This window comes from Xenopus laevis, chromosome 8S (genome assembly GCF_017654675.1).
Source record: "Xenopus laevis strain J_2021 chromosome 8S, Xenopus_laevis_v10.1, whole genome shotgun sequence".
Taxonomy (NCBI): domain Eukaryota; kingdom Metazoa; phylum Chordata; class Amphibia; order Anura; family Pipidae; genus Xenopus; species Xenopus laevis.
In genome coordinates, this window is record NC_054386.1 from 27,814,280 (window position 1) to 27,833,289 (window position 19,010).

Below are 19,010 nucleotides of genomic sequence, written 5' to 3' on the forward strand. Positions count from 1 at the left end.
TTCCATTGTGTTGCCTTCTCTAAACCATTTTAAATAACCCCTGGGAGGTGGGATACAAACATATGGTGGGATACAAACATATGGGCTGTGCCCTGCCCCCTCTGCTTCTTTTCTGATTGGCGTGGCAGTATGGCAGCTTAGAAATTTACCATTGATATTCATATAGAACTTTCCCCGTATTCAAAAAAAAAAGAAATTTTTTTTTTAAAACTAATATATTTATAAAATTCTTGCAACCTCCTGTTGGTGGCACTGTTACCCTGTGGATCGTTTCTTTGGCGGGCCAGTGGAACAGTGATGGCAACTATATTACAATTAATAGCTATAATCTGATCTAGTATCCTGTGCATATACAGATTAGTGGGAGCTGCCATGTTGCTTGTTTCTTCTAATGGTTTCTCCACAGTAACATCCTAGGCAGGTCCCCCCTGGCCATATTGGGTGGGTCATGTGATGTTTCCCAGGTTAATTCTACAGAGCGCCAGTCGGCTGGAATGAACAGCAGGTGGCGCTGCCCTTTTATCGTAATAGCAGCGCTAATGTTATGAGAACTAGAAAACAAAATTTTAAATTGCACAAGGGCTCAGAAGATAGGTGTGAAATGTATTTTCTTAAAGGGTTTACATTTCCTTTAAAATTGCCTTGAAGGGCCAGTTACACAAAAAAAGATACCATTACTCCTTTAGTGTTGGATCCTGTGGACCATAAACTTGGCGCAGAAAATGAATTTTAATGGTGAATGAGGAATTGAAATGCAGTTTCTGTGGCTGCCTGGCTACAAACATGGCAGCTCCTGCGACCTGTGCTCGAGTATCAGCGTCGACGCCTGAGCCGATGTCTTATCAGTCCGACAGGTGTGTCCACCCTTAGACCTGGGTCCTGGGAGCGACTGCTGAAGTGTTCCCTCGTTTCCTTAAGGTGGGGAGAATCGACAGCTGCACTGACACCTGCAGGCGGGATATTACTCCAAACAACTTCTGCATTTCCTAATAGCTTCCAAAATAAAGGAAGCACAACTGATAAAGGCATATCTGAAGGCTGGTGGGTGCCACCTGCAGAATTAGAGGTGCCAATTGCATGTGGCATGGAAGCCAAAGAGATCAGTGTCCCCTACTAGAAGGGGCTTTGATTCATAGCCCCTGGCATAAGTACCTAAAGCCGTAGAGTGGTTGTTAGACTACAACTCCCATCAACCCTCCTGGCTCCAACCTGCCTACTTGGACAGCTACAGCATTTTGGCATTAGACATAGCACCATAATGATTATGACGTGCATAACTCTGCTGTCCTGTGGGCGTACGATGTCCTGGGGCTTTACAGCAGCTGCTTTCCTACAATTCCCATCATCCTTCATGAACCTCTCAACTTACAGTCTACCTAAAAGCACACCAATTGGTTGTTGGCCTAATGCATAGTGCCAATCACAATATTAGTAGATAAAAAAACTCTATTCTAGTTGGATTCCACAGGGCCTACTTTGGCTATTAAAATGTTGCTGGGAGTTGTAGCCTAATTATTGCATCCTGCTAAGCTTGTTGGCCTAGTGTAGGAAACGAAGGACAACGCCAGCAAAAAAAAGACTGTTCTAAGTCTATTGTTCCAACTGACGCCCTCAAGCAGCTGTGATACTGCAACTCCCATCATCTGCTGTTAGACGTTGTAGTTGAACAGGAACTGGAGGTTGAGTTGGACCCTGACTCCTATAAGGATGGTAGCCCAGAAGTAAGCCCAAGGAGGAGTCTTTGGCTGTGGCTTTAGCAGGAATTGCCAGGCTTTCTACCTTAAGCCCATTAATTACCTGCCACTCCCCTCTTCCTCCTTAATCTACTGGCTCATGGCCTCCACTAGTGACCCTGCAGGGCCACACCCTTCTTGTGTTTTGCTGGACACCACAAGTTGGCTCCACAAGACGAAAGATGCTCCCCCCTTGGCCTTGTCATTGTGACGCTCACTAATCATGGGAGACTTTTATTTTGGAAGGCAGATTTTTTTTTTCTTTTTCCGCCTGCGCTGCCATATGGCCAGGAGATGGCGGCGTTAAGCCTTTAACTGTGTGTTTCTACCCTGCTCTTGGGCTTGCAGAGAGGTTTCCCCATGGTGCCTCCTGTCTTATCACTCTTGTCGCCCATTCTCTTGACTCTTCTCTCTTCTGGACCTTAGAGGGGCCTTCAGAACTCCAGCACTACCTGCTCCAATGAGGCTCAGCCCCTGCCCAAATCCATTCTGCTCCCTGGCCTCTCACTGATCCTCACTTTCATTTTAGCCATTGTTGCCTTTCAGATTCTTGGCAATGCCTTAGAGCGAATTCCTAGAAAAGAAATGTCTTGCTTTGACTCCAGGGCCACATTGCCACTCATGCAGATACCTAACACTGGCAGATTAATGGGCTAGTTTGACTTGCTGGTAGCACAACCGCAATTGTTTATACAGGAAACTGAGTCAGGGGAAGATTTGCCTTTCAGCCCCTGGGTCACTAAGAATTTGCCCTTGAAATTGTGTCTGTGTGTATAGCAGCCATTGGACATCTAGGCCCAATCTCAGACAGCGTTTATATTATGAAAGCTGGAGGAATGTGTGGGGGCCAGGGCCCAGTTTAATCCGTGGCCATTTAGCTGTTACTAAATACTAATGCTACACTCATGGCCTTTTATCTGTTGGAAGGCGCTGAGGTTTTTTTAAACAACAACAACTGAAGAGGTGTCGTAGGGTGACCACCTGGCCGATATTTTACCGGCCCGGCCAGTAAAAATGATGGTTGATCCCAATGTTATTATTAGAGGGAAAAAGATAAATATATAGGAAGGTCTGTATTTTTTTCCAGAAAAGGTGACAATGCTATGTGCAGGTCATGTCACCATATTTTCCTACTGTTTACATATTACCCTACTATTTCCACTGGGCCATACTGTCTCCATCTTATCCCAACATCTCCATCTTGTCCTACTGTCTCCGTGGCCTATGGTCTCCACCTTGCCCTGATAGTGACACAAAAGAGAACTCATTCCCCCACTGGCCCTGTGGCCCATGTGCCGAGTAGCCTTGTATGGAGCAGACCCAGTTTTGGACTGTGGGAGATAGATGAGGGGGGGAGGCAGAATTCCCTGAATGCGAAGCTGCTGAGGTTATTGTGGCAGACAATGGGGACACCACAAAGATATATATTAAGGCGCCAGCAGTTTAGAGTCCAACTCCAAACATCCCCCACGAGGCGTAAGGTGATGGGAGTTGAAGAGGGCAGGGCCAATGTGCGGGGCTGGGCCCAGTCAGTGGGTGGAAATGGCTGCCTGAGCCCCAGTGTGAGGAACAATAGGTGCCACCCAGTGCCTAAAGGCAAAGGACGTGCACATACGAAAACAAAGCCACACAAAGCACGGGCCACACTCACAGCTGTTTCCCCACACAATGAACCTACTGTACGGAAGCCGCACATGGGGGGCGCCATGTTGTTACACCCACGATCATACCGAGTCGCCATGTTGTTGTACGGAGACAGGAAAAGGGTTTTAGTCCCACGCATGCGCCGGATCCTTAGATCCCCTCATTCTCTCCCGAGAGGCTAAGAACGGGGGCGTGGTTATGTCGTGGCGGCCGGAGGGGGCGGGGCTACGCTTGGGTCTGGAGCCATGGCCACACTGGATGCTGAGGTGAGCGAGGAAGAAGCGCGGGTAGCGGGAGGGGGCCCTCGAGGGCCGGGGAGTGAGGGGGGAGGTGGACTGGAAGGGGCTGAGCTGACCTTGGGCCCCATGGGAAGTGCCGTACAGACCGGCCCGACTCACGTGTCTCCCCTGCAAATAATACCCCCTCCTGCCCCTACACAATGCCCTCTGTATAGCCCTCCTCCCCACTGACCCTCCACTTACCCTGCTCCCAGCTGCCCCTCCACTTGTTCCAAACTGCCCCTCCACTTACCCTGCGCCCCGCTGCCCCACGACTTGCTCCCAACTGCCCCTCCACTTGCTCCCAACTGCCCCTCCACTTGCTCCCATCTGCCCCTCCTCTTGTTCCCATCTGCCCCTCCTCTTGTTCCCATCTGCCCCTCCACTTGTTCCCATCTGCCCCTCCACTTGTTCCCATCTGCCCCTCCACTTGTTCCCAACTGCCCCTCCACTTGTTCCCAACTGCCCCTCCACTTGTTCCCAACTGCCCTCCACTTGTTCCCAACTGCCCCTCCACTTGTTCCCAACTGCCCCTCCACTTGTTCCCAACTGCCCCTCCACTTGTTCCCAACTGCCCCTCCACTTGTTCCCAACTGCCCCTCCACTTGTTCCCAACTGCCCCTCCACTTGTTCCCAACTGCCCTGCCCCTCCACTTGTTCCCAACTGCCTCTCCACTTGTTCCCAACTGCCCCTCCACTTGTTCCCAACTGCCCCTCCACTTGTTCCCAACTGCCTCTCCACTTGTTGCCAACTGCCCCTCCACTTGTTGCCAACTGCCCCTCCACTTGTTGCCAACTGCCCCTCCACTTGTTGCCAACTGCCCCTCCACTTGTTCCCAACTGCCCCTCCACTTGTTCCCAACTGCCCCTCCACTTGTTCCCAACTGCCCCTCCACTTGTTCCCAACTGCCCCTCCACTTGTTCCCAACTGCCCCCCCCACTTGTTCCCAACTGCCCCCCCCACTTGTTCCCAACTGCCCCCCCCCACTTGTTCCCAACTGCCCCCCCACTTGTTCCCAACTGCCCCCCCACTTGTTCCCAACTGCCCCCCCACTTACCCTGCTCCCCGCTGCCCACGACTTGCTCCCAACTGCCCCTCCACTTGCTCCCCGCGGCCCCTCCACTTGCTGCTCCCCGCGGCCCCTCCACTTGCTGCTCCCCGCGGCCCCTCCACTTGCTGCTCCCCGCGGCCCCTCCACTTGCTGCTCCCCGCGGCCCCTTCCACAAACCACCCCTTTTACTTGCCCTGTACCCCTTCTGTTGCCTCCTCTTACCCTTATTGCCCCTATTCCTGGGGCTGCCTTGCTCTGCAGTAACTTGCTCTAAGCCCCCCATTCTGTCCTCATTCTCTTATTATACCCCCTTATATTAACCTGCCCCCTGCCTGGTCTTGCCCACCCTGACCCTTTAGCCCTTGCCATTCTGTCCTTACTCAACTTCTCTTATCCCCAGGGTGTTACTGAGATCTTATACCCCCGTCCCACAAACTCTTGGGGTCACACACAAGGTGCCAATCAAACACAACTGTGTGCTTCCTTTGTTATTATGAGTCCCATGTCTGTTTTATGTGCTCCCCCACCTTCCCTCTGTCTCCTCCCCATGGCTATTAGAGAACCCCTTTGGGTCTTGGTTCAGCCTTCCACATAGCTGAAACTGTTCTGTTGAGCTTGCACTCAACTTGGTGTCAAATGATGTGCATAACAGCCCCATGCCATGTCTCTTTCCCAGTTTTATTCATATCCAATATGGCAGCTGGGGCCTGTCTAACACAGTGGGGCCTATTCCATCATGGTACAAAATGGCAGCAACTTCCAGTATCATTCCTCATACTCGCCTGTTTATAGTTATGTGTAACTGTCACAGGAGCTTATCTGTGCTATGGATAGCACTTTATGTTCTCTGGCTCTGACGCTTGAAACATTGAAACAGTGTAGCTAAGTCAATTACCTTCTGCCAAATGGCACCTAAAACGGGAGCCGATGGGCCTACACCCCTGTCGTCCATAGACTTCTATAACACAATATCACTTTTGATTTAATGCTGACATTTGAGAGTTGGCCCATTATCAGCTTCTAAAGGGGGGAGGGGGGCAGTTATTAAAATCACTGAAGTTTTTTCCCCATCAGTCTCTGTTGCTGCATCCATACCAGTGAGTGTCATCTCCATATAAAGCTCCAGGGATGGAGGCAACAATGGGCCCTTGTAGTTGGCAGGATGGCAGTGATGCTATGGGATGGCTTTGTGCTTGGGTGATGGGTATTATTGTCTGACCTGATTGGTATCAGTCACCCCTGATCAGATAACGGTGGCGAAGCCAATTGATTTTGGCATGTAGATAGCACGGTCGACTGTCGTTTGGTCAAGAATGGAAGTATAATGGAAACTTAAGGGCTTGTTTACACAAGCTACAATACAGCAGACATTTGATGACAGTTGCCTAGTTTGTGGGGATAATATCAACCCATGGGAGGGTGGCTCTGACAGCTTGAGCACCCTGTAAGTTTCTACCCACGTGGGGAAGCTGGGACAGAAGATAAGATGTTTCCTGAAATTGCTTTCGCTTGGGTGGTTCTGTCATCTACAAAGAGCCAACCTCAATCATGCTGCACACCTTTAATGATGGCTAGCACTCTGCGACTGTTCCTTATCATTCCATGTTATCTGTCAGAAAAGATTTTTTCATTACCGTGTTTAGGGAGCAGATTTACAGCAATAGGGGCAGCACTGATTCTTGTCTGATAGGGCAACTGAGATTTGCTACTAGAATAGCTGGGCTGCCTCTTTTTTATGGGTGGGCGGTGGCAGGAATTTGGCAAAAACAATTAAAAATGTGTGTGAAGGGGTTGTGGTAATTAAGGGAACGCTGGTTGGCTTTACTATGTTTAAGGCTAATGCCAGATTATGCGTATTCTGCGTAGGCAGGGTGGATTTCGGCACAAAATTGCCGATTGTTATGTTTTGGCACCGAAATCCACTGCGTCTGCCTGTGCCCGAGCAGAGACAATGCTTTTGGGTGCAGGGGGAGTGGATTCTAGGCCTGTGTTTCTCCATAGGCCGAGATCTGCAATCTGCAAAAAGCTGGCCATAGACGCTTTAGATACAGTCCTATGAATAAAAGTTTCATACAATTTCCGGACCGTGTGTGGATCGTCATGTCGATAGCCGTGTGTGGATCGTACCATGTCGATAGCTTGTTTAATCGATCAGACAGGTTAAAAGATTTGTTGGCTAATGATAATTTCTCTGCATGTCTGACTATCAATGGCCGACTGTCACTTCTGTTTGTCGTACACAACTTTCTTATGATTGCTAGAACATCGTCTGATTTGTTCTTTTACTACTTTATTTCATCTGAATAGTTGGTGGGAGATCGGGACGTCCGAACGTTCATCTGACACAAGGGTGAAATCTGCACGTCTATGGCCTGCTTCAATGTTTTTGTTTGCTCTGCCTCAGCCAAACTGTCTTATCTCTCCCACTATCCTTGTTAAATCAGCTACAGATCTTTACAAGCAGCAGTGTTGCTAATGAACCTGACTCTTTCTGATAAAGGATAGCCGGCCCTTCAACGCATGCAACTGTCGCTCTGGAACCTGTATGGCCACTGTATGTATGATTGGTCATATATCGATAAAATTGTTTAGGGTCTAGGGGGAGGAACGATTAAATATCTGAAGTTAAAGTTTTGTTCTAAGTATTCCATTCAGGTCTGCTATTTCCACATGGATCCCTTAAAGGAAAACTATACCCCCCAAACAATGTAGGTCTCTATAAAAAGATATTGCATAAAACAGCTCATATGTAAAATCCCGCTTCATGTAAATAAACCATTTTCATAATAATATACTTTTGTAGTAGTATGTGCCATTGGGTAATCATAAATAGAAAATTGCCATTTTAAAAAAAATAAGGGCCACCCCCTGGGATCGTAGGATTCACTCTACTCACAAACATACCAACAAACCATACATGTTAGGTCACGTGAACCAATTAACAGACAGAGTTCTGTATTTTGCTTCCACGCTTCTTCCTGTTACAGTTAGAGTTGTAGTATTTCTGGTCAGGTGATCTCTGAGACAGCACAGATACCCTCACGAAATGGTGGCTCAAGGCAAGAGATGTAAAGGGGCAATATTTACTTAAATATATATTCCAGTTTGGTAAGATTCTTTAATATGCCACTTAATATGATATGAGCTATCTGTTGCTAAAGTGTTCATTTTGGGGGTATAATTTTCCTTTAAGGAAGTCCCTCATACTTCCTCTAAAGGCGAAATGTGTCGTTTTTAACGACAGGCCGGCTTGCCGTTTGTGCTCGCCATGAGCAACAGGAATTGGCTTGGAATGAGTCGCAAGTCTGGCATGGTTTGTGTTTAGTAAGAATTTACGCATCTTCTGCCCAGGTCCTTCTCTAGCAGATGGCACTTGGTGTCCTAGACAGGCTGCCGCTAACGGCTCCTCCGCTTTGCCAGCATAGTAAAAACTTCTGGATCAGTGGCAGATCCGTGCTCGATCGGAATCTGCAAATGCAAACGTGGCAGCATTAAATCAAACATAATAGAACAGGTCGATGGCCAGCGCCTTCCTCCCGTTGTCACTTAGGATAAATCTTTAATGAGAAATGGTTTCAGGTTGTTTCACGCTAATTAAACGTTGAGCACCAGATCCCAGTGGCTGGGGGGACAATCGCTAGAGGAAACGGATTGAGATTGAGCGTCTTCTATAATCAAATCAGGGTGACAATTATATTTACACATGGCTTGTTTTGCCTGTAGAGCCCAACAGACATCAGTCTGGTAGAACAAATCTTGTTATTGGTAAAACTTTTATACTATCGCTCTTCTGTGGGGTTTTTTCCTTTCATAGAACTCATCTTGCAACTAACCTAGGTAATCGGCCAGTCACTAGCAGGGGTGGCCCTAATTGTTGAGGCTTCTGGGAGCTGTAGTTAACAGGTAACCAAAATATCTATATTCTGTGGCTTCATTTACAGTGAGTTTTGTTTTTTTTTTTGCTGTTGAATCAAAATGGGGTGCATAAAACTTCCGTAAGTCACTACATGGGCAGACTTAGATATGCCTATGGGTTGCTTTGGATGCTGATGCCCACACAGTGGTATGGTCACTTTTCAATTGTCCAATCGTAACAAAGCTGATTTTTATCAAATCTAATGGCAGATGAAATTTCCAGACCTCCAGATTGTCTAAACAGACTGATACCAACAGTACTTGGATACTGGTCAGATCGGCAGGCCCATTATTGGCCATACATGTTCCAATAATCCTACAAAACTTTCCTGTCCAACACATCATTATATTATAGCCCCAACACCATAACTCATTGTCCTATAAAGAATGTGCTGTTCTGTGTGCTCTAGATTGGACCTTGGGCGAGATACAAACGGCTCCGATCCAAATATCTTTTTTTTTTCTTTTCTTTTCTTCTCCCTAATAAAACCTCTTGGATAGGCTTTTTAATGCTTGGCAGGATTGGCGTGAATATTAGAATTAACCTGGAAAAAAATGATTATCACATTAAATATTTCTGCTGTTGAAGGGAAATCTGAAAACGATTAAAATTCCTGGAAGGTCACCTTGAAAACGTTAACAGTGATCTCAGCACTTTGTGTAGGCTCAGTGGGTATTGAAGTGAAATCTTCAAAAAGGAGTTTAGAAATAGCATAATTGAATAGCAATTTCGGAGCATGCGTTGGAATTCTCTCTAATTGCGTAGGGTGGGTCTGTTTGTCTCTGCTGGATGATGGGGTGTTCTTGTAGAATGGGCCTCCTTGTTTTTGTTGTTGCATTGAAATCCCTTCTAGATTTTATGTAACCTTAATGACATCCATGAGGCTGATCTTCCTGCTGAAGATCAGAGGCTCTTACTGAGCATGCTCCTCCATGCCTACTGCTTATTGTAGCTCCTGATCAGTAGAGTAGGCCACAGCAATCAGTCAGCAGTCCCCAGTGTCCTGGGCAAATTCTCCTTTCAATCTCTTGGAGGACTGGTGTTTTTGTTCAGGTAGGACATATTGCTTTTTGCCCAGCAGTTGCGTGACTGCATCCATAAATAGAGGAAGGAATTCTTGATATCATCTGTGCAGATTCTGCCTAGTTGTTTCCTTTAAGATTTTATCTAGACGTTCCTGTATCTGATACCTTTGCCCTCCTTCCACCCCCCCCCCCCCCGAATCTTTAGTGGAGATCTATTGTAATTTTTAAGGTATTGACCAGTAGTTATAAGGAAGCTTTCATTGTCTCTTCACATCTGATAACAGATAAAGGCTAGACGTTCTTCAGTTGACATTCTTGTCAGAGATTTGTAGATGGAACCAATAACTAGTCTGGTGTGGGCCTCGGGGAACCCAGAGGAGGTCAAGGTAGAAGGTCTATGAAAACGTGGCTGCTGAACCACTGCCCATGTAGGTTATATTTGATTTCTGAGCAGACAAAGATCTTTATTGTGTTGGGGCTGCTCACGTCTGCATTGGGCATGTTATTGTTTATAAATCTGACATCGCCTGATGCTGTCACCCACAGTTCTGGGTGGTCCGAATGACTGCTTTTGTGTTAACCCTTCCTGTATAGAATTTCTTATAGGCGGAAGTCTTGTTAAGGTGACTGTGATCATTGAAGGTGGGTAGAAGAGGAGGCTTAAACTGGTGGGTCATCTTTGAATATCTGAGCTGTTGCCATATTTAAGGAATATAAATTTCCTCAGGGTCTGGGTTTCCAGACTTGTCCTTGATGGTTTAATAGATTATATCTTGCCTTTAGTGTCTGATCTTTATGAGGCTCCTTGCTAGATTATAAACTATCTTCACTATGAGCCACCCACACACACCCTCACCGCTTCCTATATGATAAACCCGGTGTCCAATATTGAGGGTGACATATCTGCTTTAACCAGCACAGCAAGAATAACCGGGAGCAAAGGCATCTGAAACCCTTGCTTTTAATGTAACTTTCTGTTTGTCGTCCTTTGTTGGTTCAGTTATTTTATGCTGCAAGTTGTGGGACTGGCCTGTCTTGTGTTGACCACTGACGACCTTTTACTTTGTTAGCTGCTGTCTAATGTCTGACATTTGCTTTAATTGTAGATGTACTCGCCTGTTTCTTCTACAATGGCAAAGTTGCATCAATATAAATGTATCCAGAAGATTTTCACACTGTATAGATCAGATCTTTTAAACTGTTGAGGACTGCAACTCTGTGTCCTCTGTAAGCCAGTAGATAGATGAACATGCTCAAGATTTGGAGTTAAAGCTGGAAGGCCGTGCATTTCAACAGCAATGGGCTATTTTTCTAAAAAAAATGGTCTTTGAAAGAGATTAAATAGTTCTAGGACAATTTTCCGTTTTCTTATAAAGTTTTTTTTCTGTTTGAAGCTATAGTTCTAGACGCTGGAAGGCCGTGCATTTCAACAGCAATGGGCTATTTTTCTAAAAAAAAATGGTCTTTGAAAGAGATTAAATAGTTCTAGGACAATTTTCCGTTTTCTTATAAAGTTTTTTTTCTGTTTGAAGCTATAGTTCTAGACGTACTCTAGGCACAAATAAGTCCTCACCCCAAATCTCCCCCTAATTGGCCTTAAGGCTTGGCCCCCTTCACTCATAACAAGGTTACTGATACAGAGAAACATTGGGGTGTCACTCTGCTATAGTCTGCGAGGGTTAGACAGGGCACAAATCTCAGTCTCAAAATCTTAAATCTCCCCCTAACTGGCATTCAGGTTGGGCCCCCTTAGCTCATAACAAGGTTATATAGAAACATTGGGGTAACAGTCACCCTGCTATAGCTCCGGGGCTACCCAGGGCACAAATACACACTCACCCCAAATCTCCCCCTAACTGGCCTTCAGGCTGGGCCCCCTTAGCTCATAACAAGGTTACAGATAAATAGAAACATTGGGGTAACAGTCACCTTGCTATAGTTCCAGAGGTTCTCAGAATGTGGCACTAAACCAGTGAACGGGGGAACAGCCTAAAGAACACTTGAGACTGGGGATAAAGTATTACTCGTCTGAAAGCCCAGCATGAAGGCCTAGACAAGCCTGAGAATGGAATTACTATACTATAGAAAATATTAAGGATACTATGTTTCTATTGGCTTGAAACCTGTGCATTAGATTATTACTCAAGCCTTGAAGACTGCATTACCCACTATTGTAACATAATCGTACTGGCATGATACAATAGGCTTAAAATATCTCGTTTTAGCTCTCCATGTCTAATAAATGGCAAATTAATTCTTTAAGGACACACTAAAGTCCAGTCGCACTCCTTGTCCAACCATCGTGACTCTTATACCCAATATCCCCAAGCTGGCGTCCCACCCTCACATGCCCTCCCTGCCCCTCAAAAAAGCCTATAATAGTTCTGACAAATTAGCCTTTGTTGCCAAGGCAACCCTCCGCTTTGTCTATGTTGATTCTTCAGAAGGAAAGAGTTCTATAAAAAAAAAAATATATATATATATATACATATATACATATATACATATATATATATATATATATATATATACATATATATATATATATACATACATTTGATTCATTGCACTGGAGAGTTTTTTTTTTTGCTCTGATAAATAAAATATGGTTGCAGTTCCTTTTACGAAGAGATGTATATTTCCTAGCTCATTGGGTAAAACGCACTCAATATTTCATTGTTCTTTAGCTAAATCGTAATGGGCTGCACCCTTTACTTCCACTGTAAAAATATATATATAAAAATATTTTTCCAAAAGAAGTTGAACTATTAATTATAGAATAGGGGTTGTTAATTGATCTTTCCCAGTTTGTAGATTAAACTATCTATAATCCATCATTCGACTGTCTAGATCGGAACCCTTAAACACTGCCCTGCTCGGCTCCCTGTTTGGGGGTGTCGCCTGCCTCGGACAGCTGGGAGTTGTAGTTTAATGAAAGCCAAAGGCCTTAGATATAGACAGCCCTGCATTGGGATATCTGTTCACTGCTTTAAAGGCTTGTGCCTTGGTGATGATTCCTCGAGTTTTCCAAGAAGAGGAATTAAATGCATAAAGCAAAACATTCTGCATTTTGTTAGGGAAATAGCATGTTGGTTACACATATCTGAAAGACTTCCATTGTTTTGTCCCAGCTAATGCTTAATCCTGCTGCTTTGTTTGGTATAAGTATTGCGCTCAGGAGAGGATAAAGGAAGGCAAACGTAGTGTGTCCCTGAGAGGAAGACAGGCCCCAGTGGATCAATATTGAGGCTAGTGAACTCACCCAGTGCCCTGACTTTTTGCTCTGTGCAGATGACATTTCCTCCTTTTCTGGTCTTGAAAGATGTTTTTTTTTTTTTTACAATGGAAGGAGATCCGTCTCCACTGAGCATGCCCCAAGCTCGGCTGCACTCACAGTGTGATTGGAACGTGTGTGTGTGGAGTTCTAGGCCTGAAGTCTGGAAGAGGCAGGGAATGTTTTCCAAGCCGAATCCAGACGGAGAGCAAATCCATGGCAAGTTCTGAGAAGAAGTGTATTGAGGATGGACGTTTGCTGAAGACCCTGCTCCTGTCTGGCTGAGGGGGGGGACTCAGAAGACTTTGCTGCTTGTGTAAGAGGAGAAGCCGCTGCTGGTAGAACAAGGAGATCTTGTTTGTGGCTTGGTGGGTACATTGGGTTTTTCCTCTGACCCAGGTGTTGCTGGGGGGGGGGGTCTGTAGGCTGCTTGTGTCCAGCCTTGACCCGATATTATTCTGCTGATGTACCCATGACCTGCCTTAGTTTGAGGAGGCGATCCTCTCTCTATTAATGCTACTGTCCAACTTTAAGCAGGTGCCCTTAACACTTACTGGTAGCGGTGGCTGCACATACTTAAGAAGTCTGTTTGGTAATTATTTGTGTTATTTTAGTGACCCATTGATTGTTCTTCTAGAAAGTGACTCTTACTATCTCAATTTTTTTTTATTCCTACGTACGGCTGCTGATTTATCTGCTTCTATGGTCAATCCGGCCTTCTGAAATGTTAGCTTCTTGGGCAAGTTCTTTACTTGTGTGAAGCCCAGGCCACTGGCTCATGAAATGCACGTAACAATAGTCTCTTTTTTCATATGAATTATTTCATGTAGGGGTCAGAAAGAAACCCCCTCCGTGTGTCTATGGTCAGGATGGGAATCTTAATTTCATCCTCTGTCTTTCAATCCTTTCCGTGTAAAGGTGGCCATACACGGGCCGATAAAAGCTGCCGACAGACCGTGTCGGCAGCTTATTGGCCCGTGTATGGGGGCCCCCGACGGGCTTCCCCGATCGAGATCTGGCCGAAAGTCGGCCAGATCTCGATCGGATGGGATTAAAAATCCCGTCGGATCGCGGCCGCATCTGTTCGTTGATGCGGTCCCGCGATCCGACCGCCCGTTTGGTGAACGCTAGGATCCGATCGTTGGGCCCTAGGGCCCACGATCGGATCAGCCCGATATTGCCCACCTCAAGGTGGGCATATCGGAGGGAGATCCGCTCGTTTGGCGACATCGCCAAACGAGCGGATCTATCCGTGTATGGCCACCTTAAGTTTGCATTCCACTCTATACAGAGAGGTGGTCTCTGGCCACTGAAACCATTGCATGTTCTAGAATAAGAATGTCCCTTTGGCTATGGCTGACCAAGAACTCTAGGCTTCGGATTTTTAGGCAAGATGGGATTAGAGTTTAACAGCAGCCAGAAAGGCACAAGTTAGACTGGCTTTGAAAGGGTCTATACATGGATTTACGTAATGGAGAGCGTATTGTTATAGAAACGTATGTTATTCAGCATATCTCTATGACAGCATGCCCAGTATGGTTATTAGCTCTATCATATGAATTAATTTGTGTGCCAAGTCTGGAATTCAGAGGGTTAACCCAGTTCCTTTAACATAGAGTGTTTTACTTTCTAGGACAAGAATAATTTCAAGAAGTTTCAGTCGAAGGGAGGCTGGTAGTTGTATTCTGCAATTGCCAGATTGCCATAGTTTTACACATCCTTGACTTGCTGATCAATGTCTTTTATGAGGCTAGGGCCAGGCAATTACAGATTGCTTGCTGCTCTCCTTCGGTTTCATCAGTCAGGGAAGATTTCGGCACAAATTGCAAAATGTTGCATTTTGGTGCCTAAATACGCCTGGGCCGCAGCATAAACTATACTTCCGGGTGCAGTCAAGTAGGAGTGGAGGAGGGGCGGATTTTCATCCTGCATTTCTCCGCAAGCCAAAATCATTCAATCTGGCCCTCGTCTAAAGCTAAAGAATTTAAAAGGGGGTCTCTGTTCCAGCACTGTTTGTGCATAATGAAAGAAAATGCCTTCTGATAGGGATGGCCGAATTTGACCTGTTTTGTTTCACCAAAAATTCGCCACAGGCGAATTGTCACGCCGCCCATTAAAGTCTATGGGCGTCAAAAAAAAATTTGTTGCGCTTTTTTTTTTTTTTTTTACATAGTCTATGGATGTCATTTCCAAGGCGAAAATTCCAAGCAACTTTCCATTGTACGTTAAAAGCTATTTGCAAATGTTTAACATATATACTTATATCCGTTGTACTTATGGTTCCAACTCAGAACCTGAAGTACAAAAGAAAGAAGTAACCGGCTGACATCTGTAACGTTTTTTCAAGCCTTGAAAGCATTATCTGCAGATCCCTTTGTGAAACAATGTAGCAGTTCTGTAGGCCTCTGGCTTCTGCTACATTGTTTTAGAGACCCGGAAGTTTGGAGACAAAACTTGAAACTATGTGGCCGACTCTAATGTCCAACTGGGAGGCCCGGGGACCACTTGGGCTGCTGTCCAGTGCCTCCCTCCACCAACCCTGCTGCGCCACCGCCGACGCGCACTATGTTTTGCTGCAACTGCTCGAAAAAGTGAGGTCACGGCAGGGAGAATGCAGCGAATCTGGGCCTGCTGGGCCCACAACTGCCGCGGGCCTACTGGGTTTTTTCCCGATGTCCCGCCGGCCCAGTCCGACCCTGGTCTTCACCATTTTCTTTGGTTTAGCTGCTGCGGGAATAAGTTATTTCTCAGATGATGTTCAGCCATTCTTTACTCTATGGATAACCTGCATGACATGTCCTATGGGGATGTTTAGTGGGCATTGCGGTTTGGGGATGGGTGTGATTATGAGATTGAGAGGAAAAGGCCTGTTCCAAAGCCAACTTTTGTCAAGTGCTTTCTCTGCGCTAAATGATGCTCAATGGAGACCTGGCTAGGTGATGATGCATTTCCAAGCTACATTTGATGGTTTCCAGCCTCTTGTCCAAAAGGTAGATCGGGATCTACCAGTAGGCCTTTAGATTGTGATCAGTAGATCTCCAGACACTGTCAACAAGCAGCTTCTCTAAATCAACCTCCTATTTCATGCTTTTCATTTAGATATTTATTACATTAAGGTAACAGGAGAAATTGTTGTTTAAATATAGCAATATACATTTTCTCATAAATCAATATTTAAGTAATATTTTCCATGCAACAGAATGCTAAAAATGCTTTTATGGATGTAGATCATAATGGGGCAATATCACTAAAAGTAGATCCCACATTAGTAAAGTATGGGCACTCATGGTCTAAGTACTGGTCTCTGGTCAAGCCCCCCTTTCCCTTAGCCCCCCCTTTCCCTTAGATCAGGAGTCCACAAACTTTTTTAAACAATGAGTCACATTCAAATATAAAAAGATTTGGGTGCAACACAAGCATGAAAAAGTCCCTTTGGGTGCCAAATAAGTGCTGTGATTGGCTACTTGGTAGCCCCTATGTGGACTGGCAGCCTACAGGAGGCTTTACTTGGCACTATACTTAGTTTTTATGCAATTAAAACTTGCTTCCAAGCTGAAATTCAAAAATAAGCACCTGCTTTGAGGCTACTGGGAGTAACATCCAAGGGGTTCGAGAGCAACATGTTGGGGATCACTGCCTTAGATGTATCTGCCATTTAGTCATGGTTCCAGTACATCTAGAAGAGCAAATAAGGGTTGCCTCAAATCTTGGCAAAATTGAATTTCAAGTTAGGACTAACTACTTCTCCACCAAATTTGTACTTTATTGGGTCTTCCCTTTGGGTTCCTCATTTAAAAGATAAATGCCTTTTCTTTTAGAGTCCACCATTACTTTGTGCCAGCCTCATTTATGGGTTCCTCTAATTTCTATTGGGGTTCTTATTAGTTTTATTCCATGTAATGGCACAAAAGCACACACACATATAAATATATGTATTCTTTCAGAGATAGGCAACGCTTGCCTTGCTTCCATGATGTAAATATAGCTCTGTTGGCATTTTTGCTGTGTTGGCATGTCTGTGTATATGTTACAGAACCTACTGGTACACTGCCGAAGGGAAGGTTCCATAAGCACCTGCTCGCTTTGCGTCCGGAGTGTAAGCTGCATTGGGTGTTGGATATTTTATTTAGATTTCTTCTGGAATGCTGCTCTTTTGGATTTTCTTGAAATGGGTTTGTGCTGTTGCCATAATGACTGCGCCTATAGAACACTAGAGTCTTAGCTAAGTTATATATTTTACCTAGAAAAAGTAGGGCACAATTCTAGCAGTTTCCATGGCATTGCTTAACATTTTTTTTTCTTTCATGGAAACATCCCATCCCCCCCGTCTGCCTTTTTTAGCCTCAGCCTCAGCACCAATACCAATATCTATATACCTGGTGCAAGTAGGTTGGGCAAAGATTATTCTGGGGCCTAGGTCCAATGAGCTGTACTAGCAGACTGTTACCACCTAACAGGGGGCCAAGTCTGAATTCCAGTTAGGGGGAGATTTGGGGTGAGTGCTTATTTTGGACCTGGGTACCAATGGAACTATAGCAGGGTGACTGTTTCTCCAATGTTTCTATATATCTGTAACCTTGTCATGAGCTAAGGGGGCCTAGCCTGAAGAAAAGGGAGAAAAGAAGCACACCATACTTCGGCTTCTTGCCTTTAAAACATTTATTGCAGCAGAATTGTTGTGGCACAAGCTTTCGGGGACAACCCCTTCCTCAGGTGCATTACACACATTGCATTAAATACCCTTCACTCCCATGTTATTGGCTGATTTTTCAATTAACCCTTCACCACCAATTTATTCAAAATCTCAAAAAAGTCCATCATTTAATCGGCATGAAAGTCCCAGTCCATTGTGATGCATACAATTGAATTGCCTGCAATATAACAATAATTAAGAACCCATTAAATACGTTATCAATAAATACATATTATACTTTTACAAAAAGCATCCTAAACTAAAACTCTCATTTAATCCCTTAGGTACTAGAGAATCTAATATTTGTATCCATGCTGCTTCCTTTCTCAGTAACTGTTTCCTCACATTACCCCCTCTCAGTGGATTAACCTGTTCCAATATAGTCCATCTTACCTGAGAAACGGTATGTTTATTATGAAAAAACTGGCCTAAAGGCCAGTTAGGGGGAGATTTGGGGTGAGTACTTATTTGTGCCCTGGGTACCCCTGGAACTATAGCAGGGTGACTGTTTCCCCAATGTTTCTATATATCTGTAACCTTGTTATGAGCTAAGGGGGCCCAGCCTGAAGGCCAGTTAGGGGGAGATTTGGGGTGAGTGTTTATTTGTGAACTATAGCAGGATAACTGTTCATTCATATGTATATAACCTTAAAAAGACAAGAATGGAATCTAAAACCAGAAATCTTTGCCTTATAAGATCTTTGAGTACATGTAGTGTGAGGGAATTGTGCATACTTTGTCTCTTTCATGCTTTGGGTTCCATAAAAATGAATGGGCACTGCTGACTTTCCCCATTCCCAGGGCAGAGTATGAGTGATATTCAGCAAACCTCTTAAACACCTTAAACAATGCAGGGTTTGTGCAGAGATCGCCACCTTTATTATCAGTTGGTTAACTGTAGCACTCGTCTTGCATATCTAATCAGCAGTGATAATAATGGAATTATTGAGTCCCTTTTTCTCTGCAGAAGTTTTATCCCATGGAATTGGGAGACCTCCGAGGCTTTGGGATTCACAGGCATTGCTTGGTATGGTCCTTAATAATGTTGGGATTGCTCTATTTCCTCTCGGCACATTCGTTGGTAATTAGGAACAGAAGATCTTCCCATATTTATTTCCCATTAGCTCTGCACCCTTGCAAAGTTCTGCCGTGCCTCAGGAATGTTTGTCTAAACACTGCCCTGCGGATGGCAATCCGTCTCCTCCAGGCTTGTAGGCTCCTAAAATACCCATCAGGCTAAAGAGGAAACAGCTTTAACAGTTGATGTCCCCCTCCCTTGTGGCAAATTATAAATTCTTTTTTTTTTTTTACTGTACTATCCCACGGATTGGGGATCATGTCCTATCAAGTATGGCTTGAGTGAGCTACGTGGAGCCGTCACAGTGATCCACATTC

At 45.0% G+C, this 19,010-nt stretch overlaps 1 protein-coding gene across 2 annotated transcripts in view; it reads left to right on the forward strand.

Moving 5' to 3' along the window:
- The first annotated feature begins 3,495 nt into the window (after positions 1 to 3,495).
- The window catches only part of ehmt1.S (euchromatic histone-lysine N-methyltransferase 1 S homeolog), a 45,264-nt gene continuing 29,749 nt past the window's right edge, over positions 3,496 to 19,010 (forward strand). The window contains exons 1-2 of one of the 2 annotated variants that reach the window (XM_018232549.2): positions 3,538 to 3,643; positions 7,015 to 7,261. In XM_018232549.2, coding sequence (XP_018088038.1) covers positions 7,253 to 7,261 — 9 coding nt within the window. In that variant the 5' untranslated portion in view covers positions 3,538 to 3,643; positions 7,015 to 7,252. Of the gene's footprint in view, positions 3,644 to 7,014; positions 7,262 to 19,010 lie in introns of both variants that reach the window. The other variant, XM_018232548.2, reaches the window with a different exon arrangement.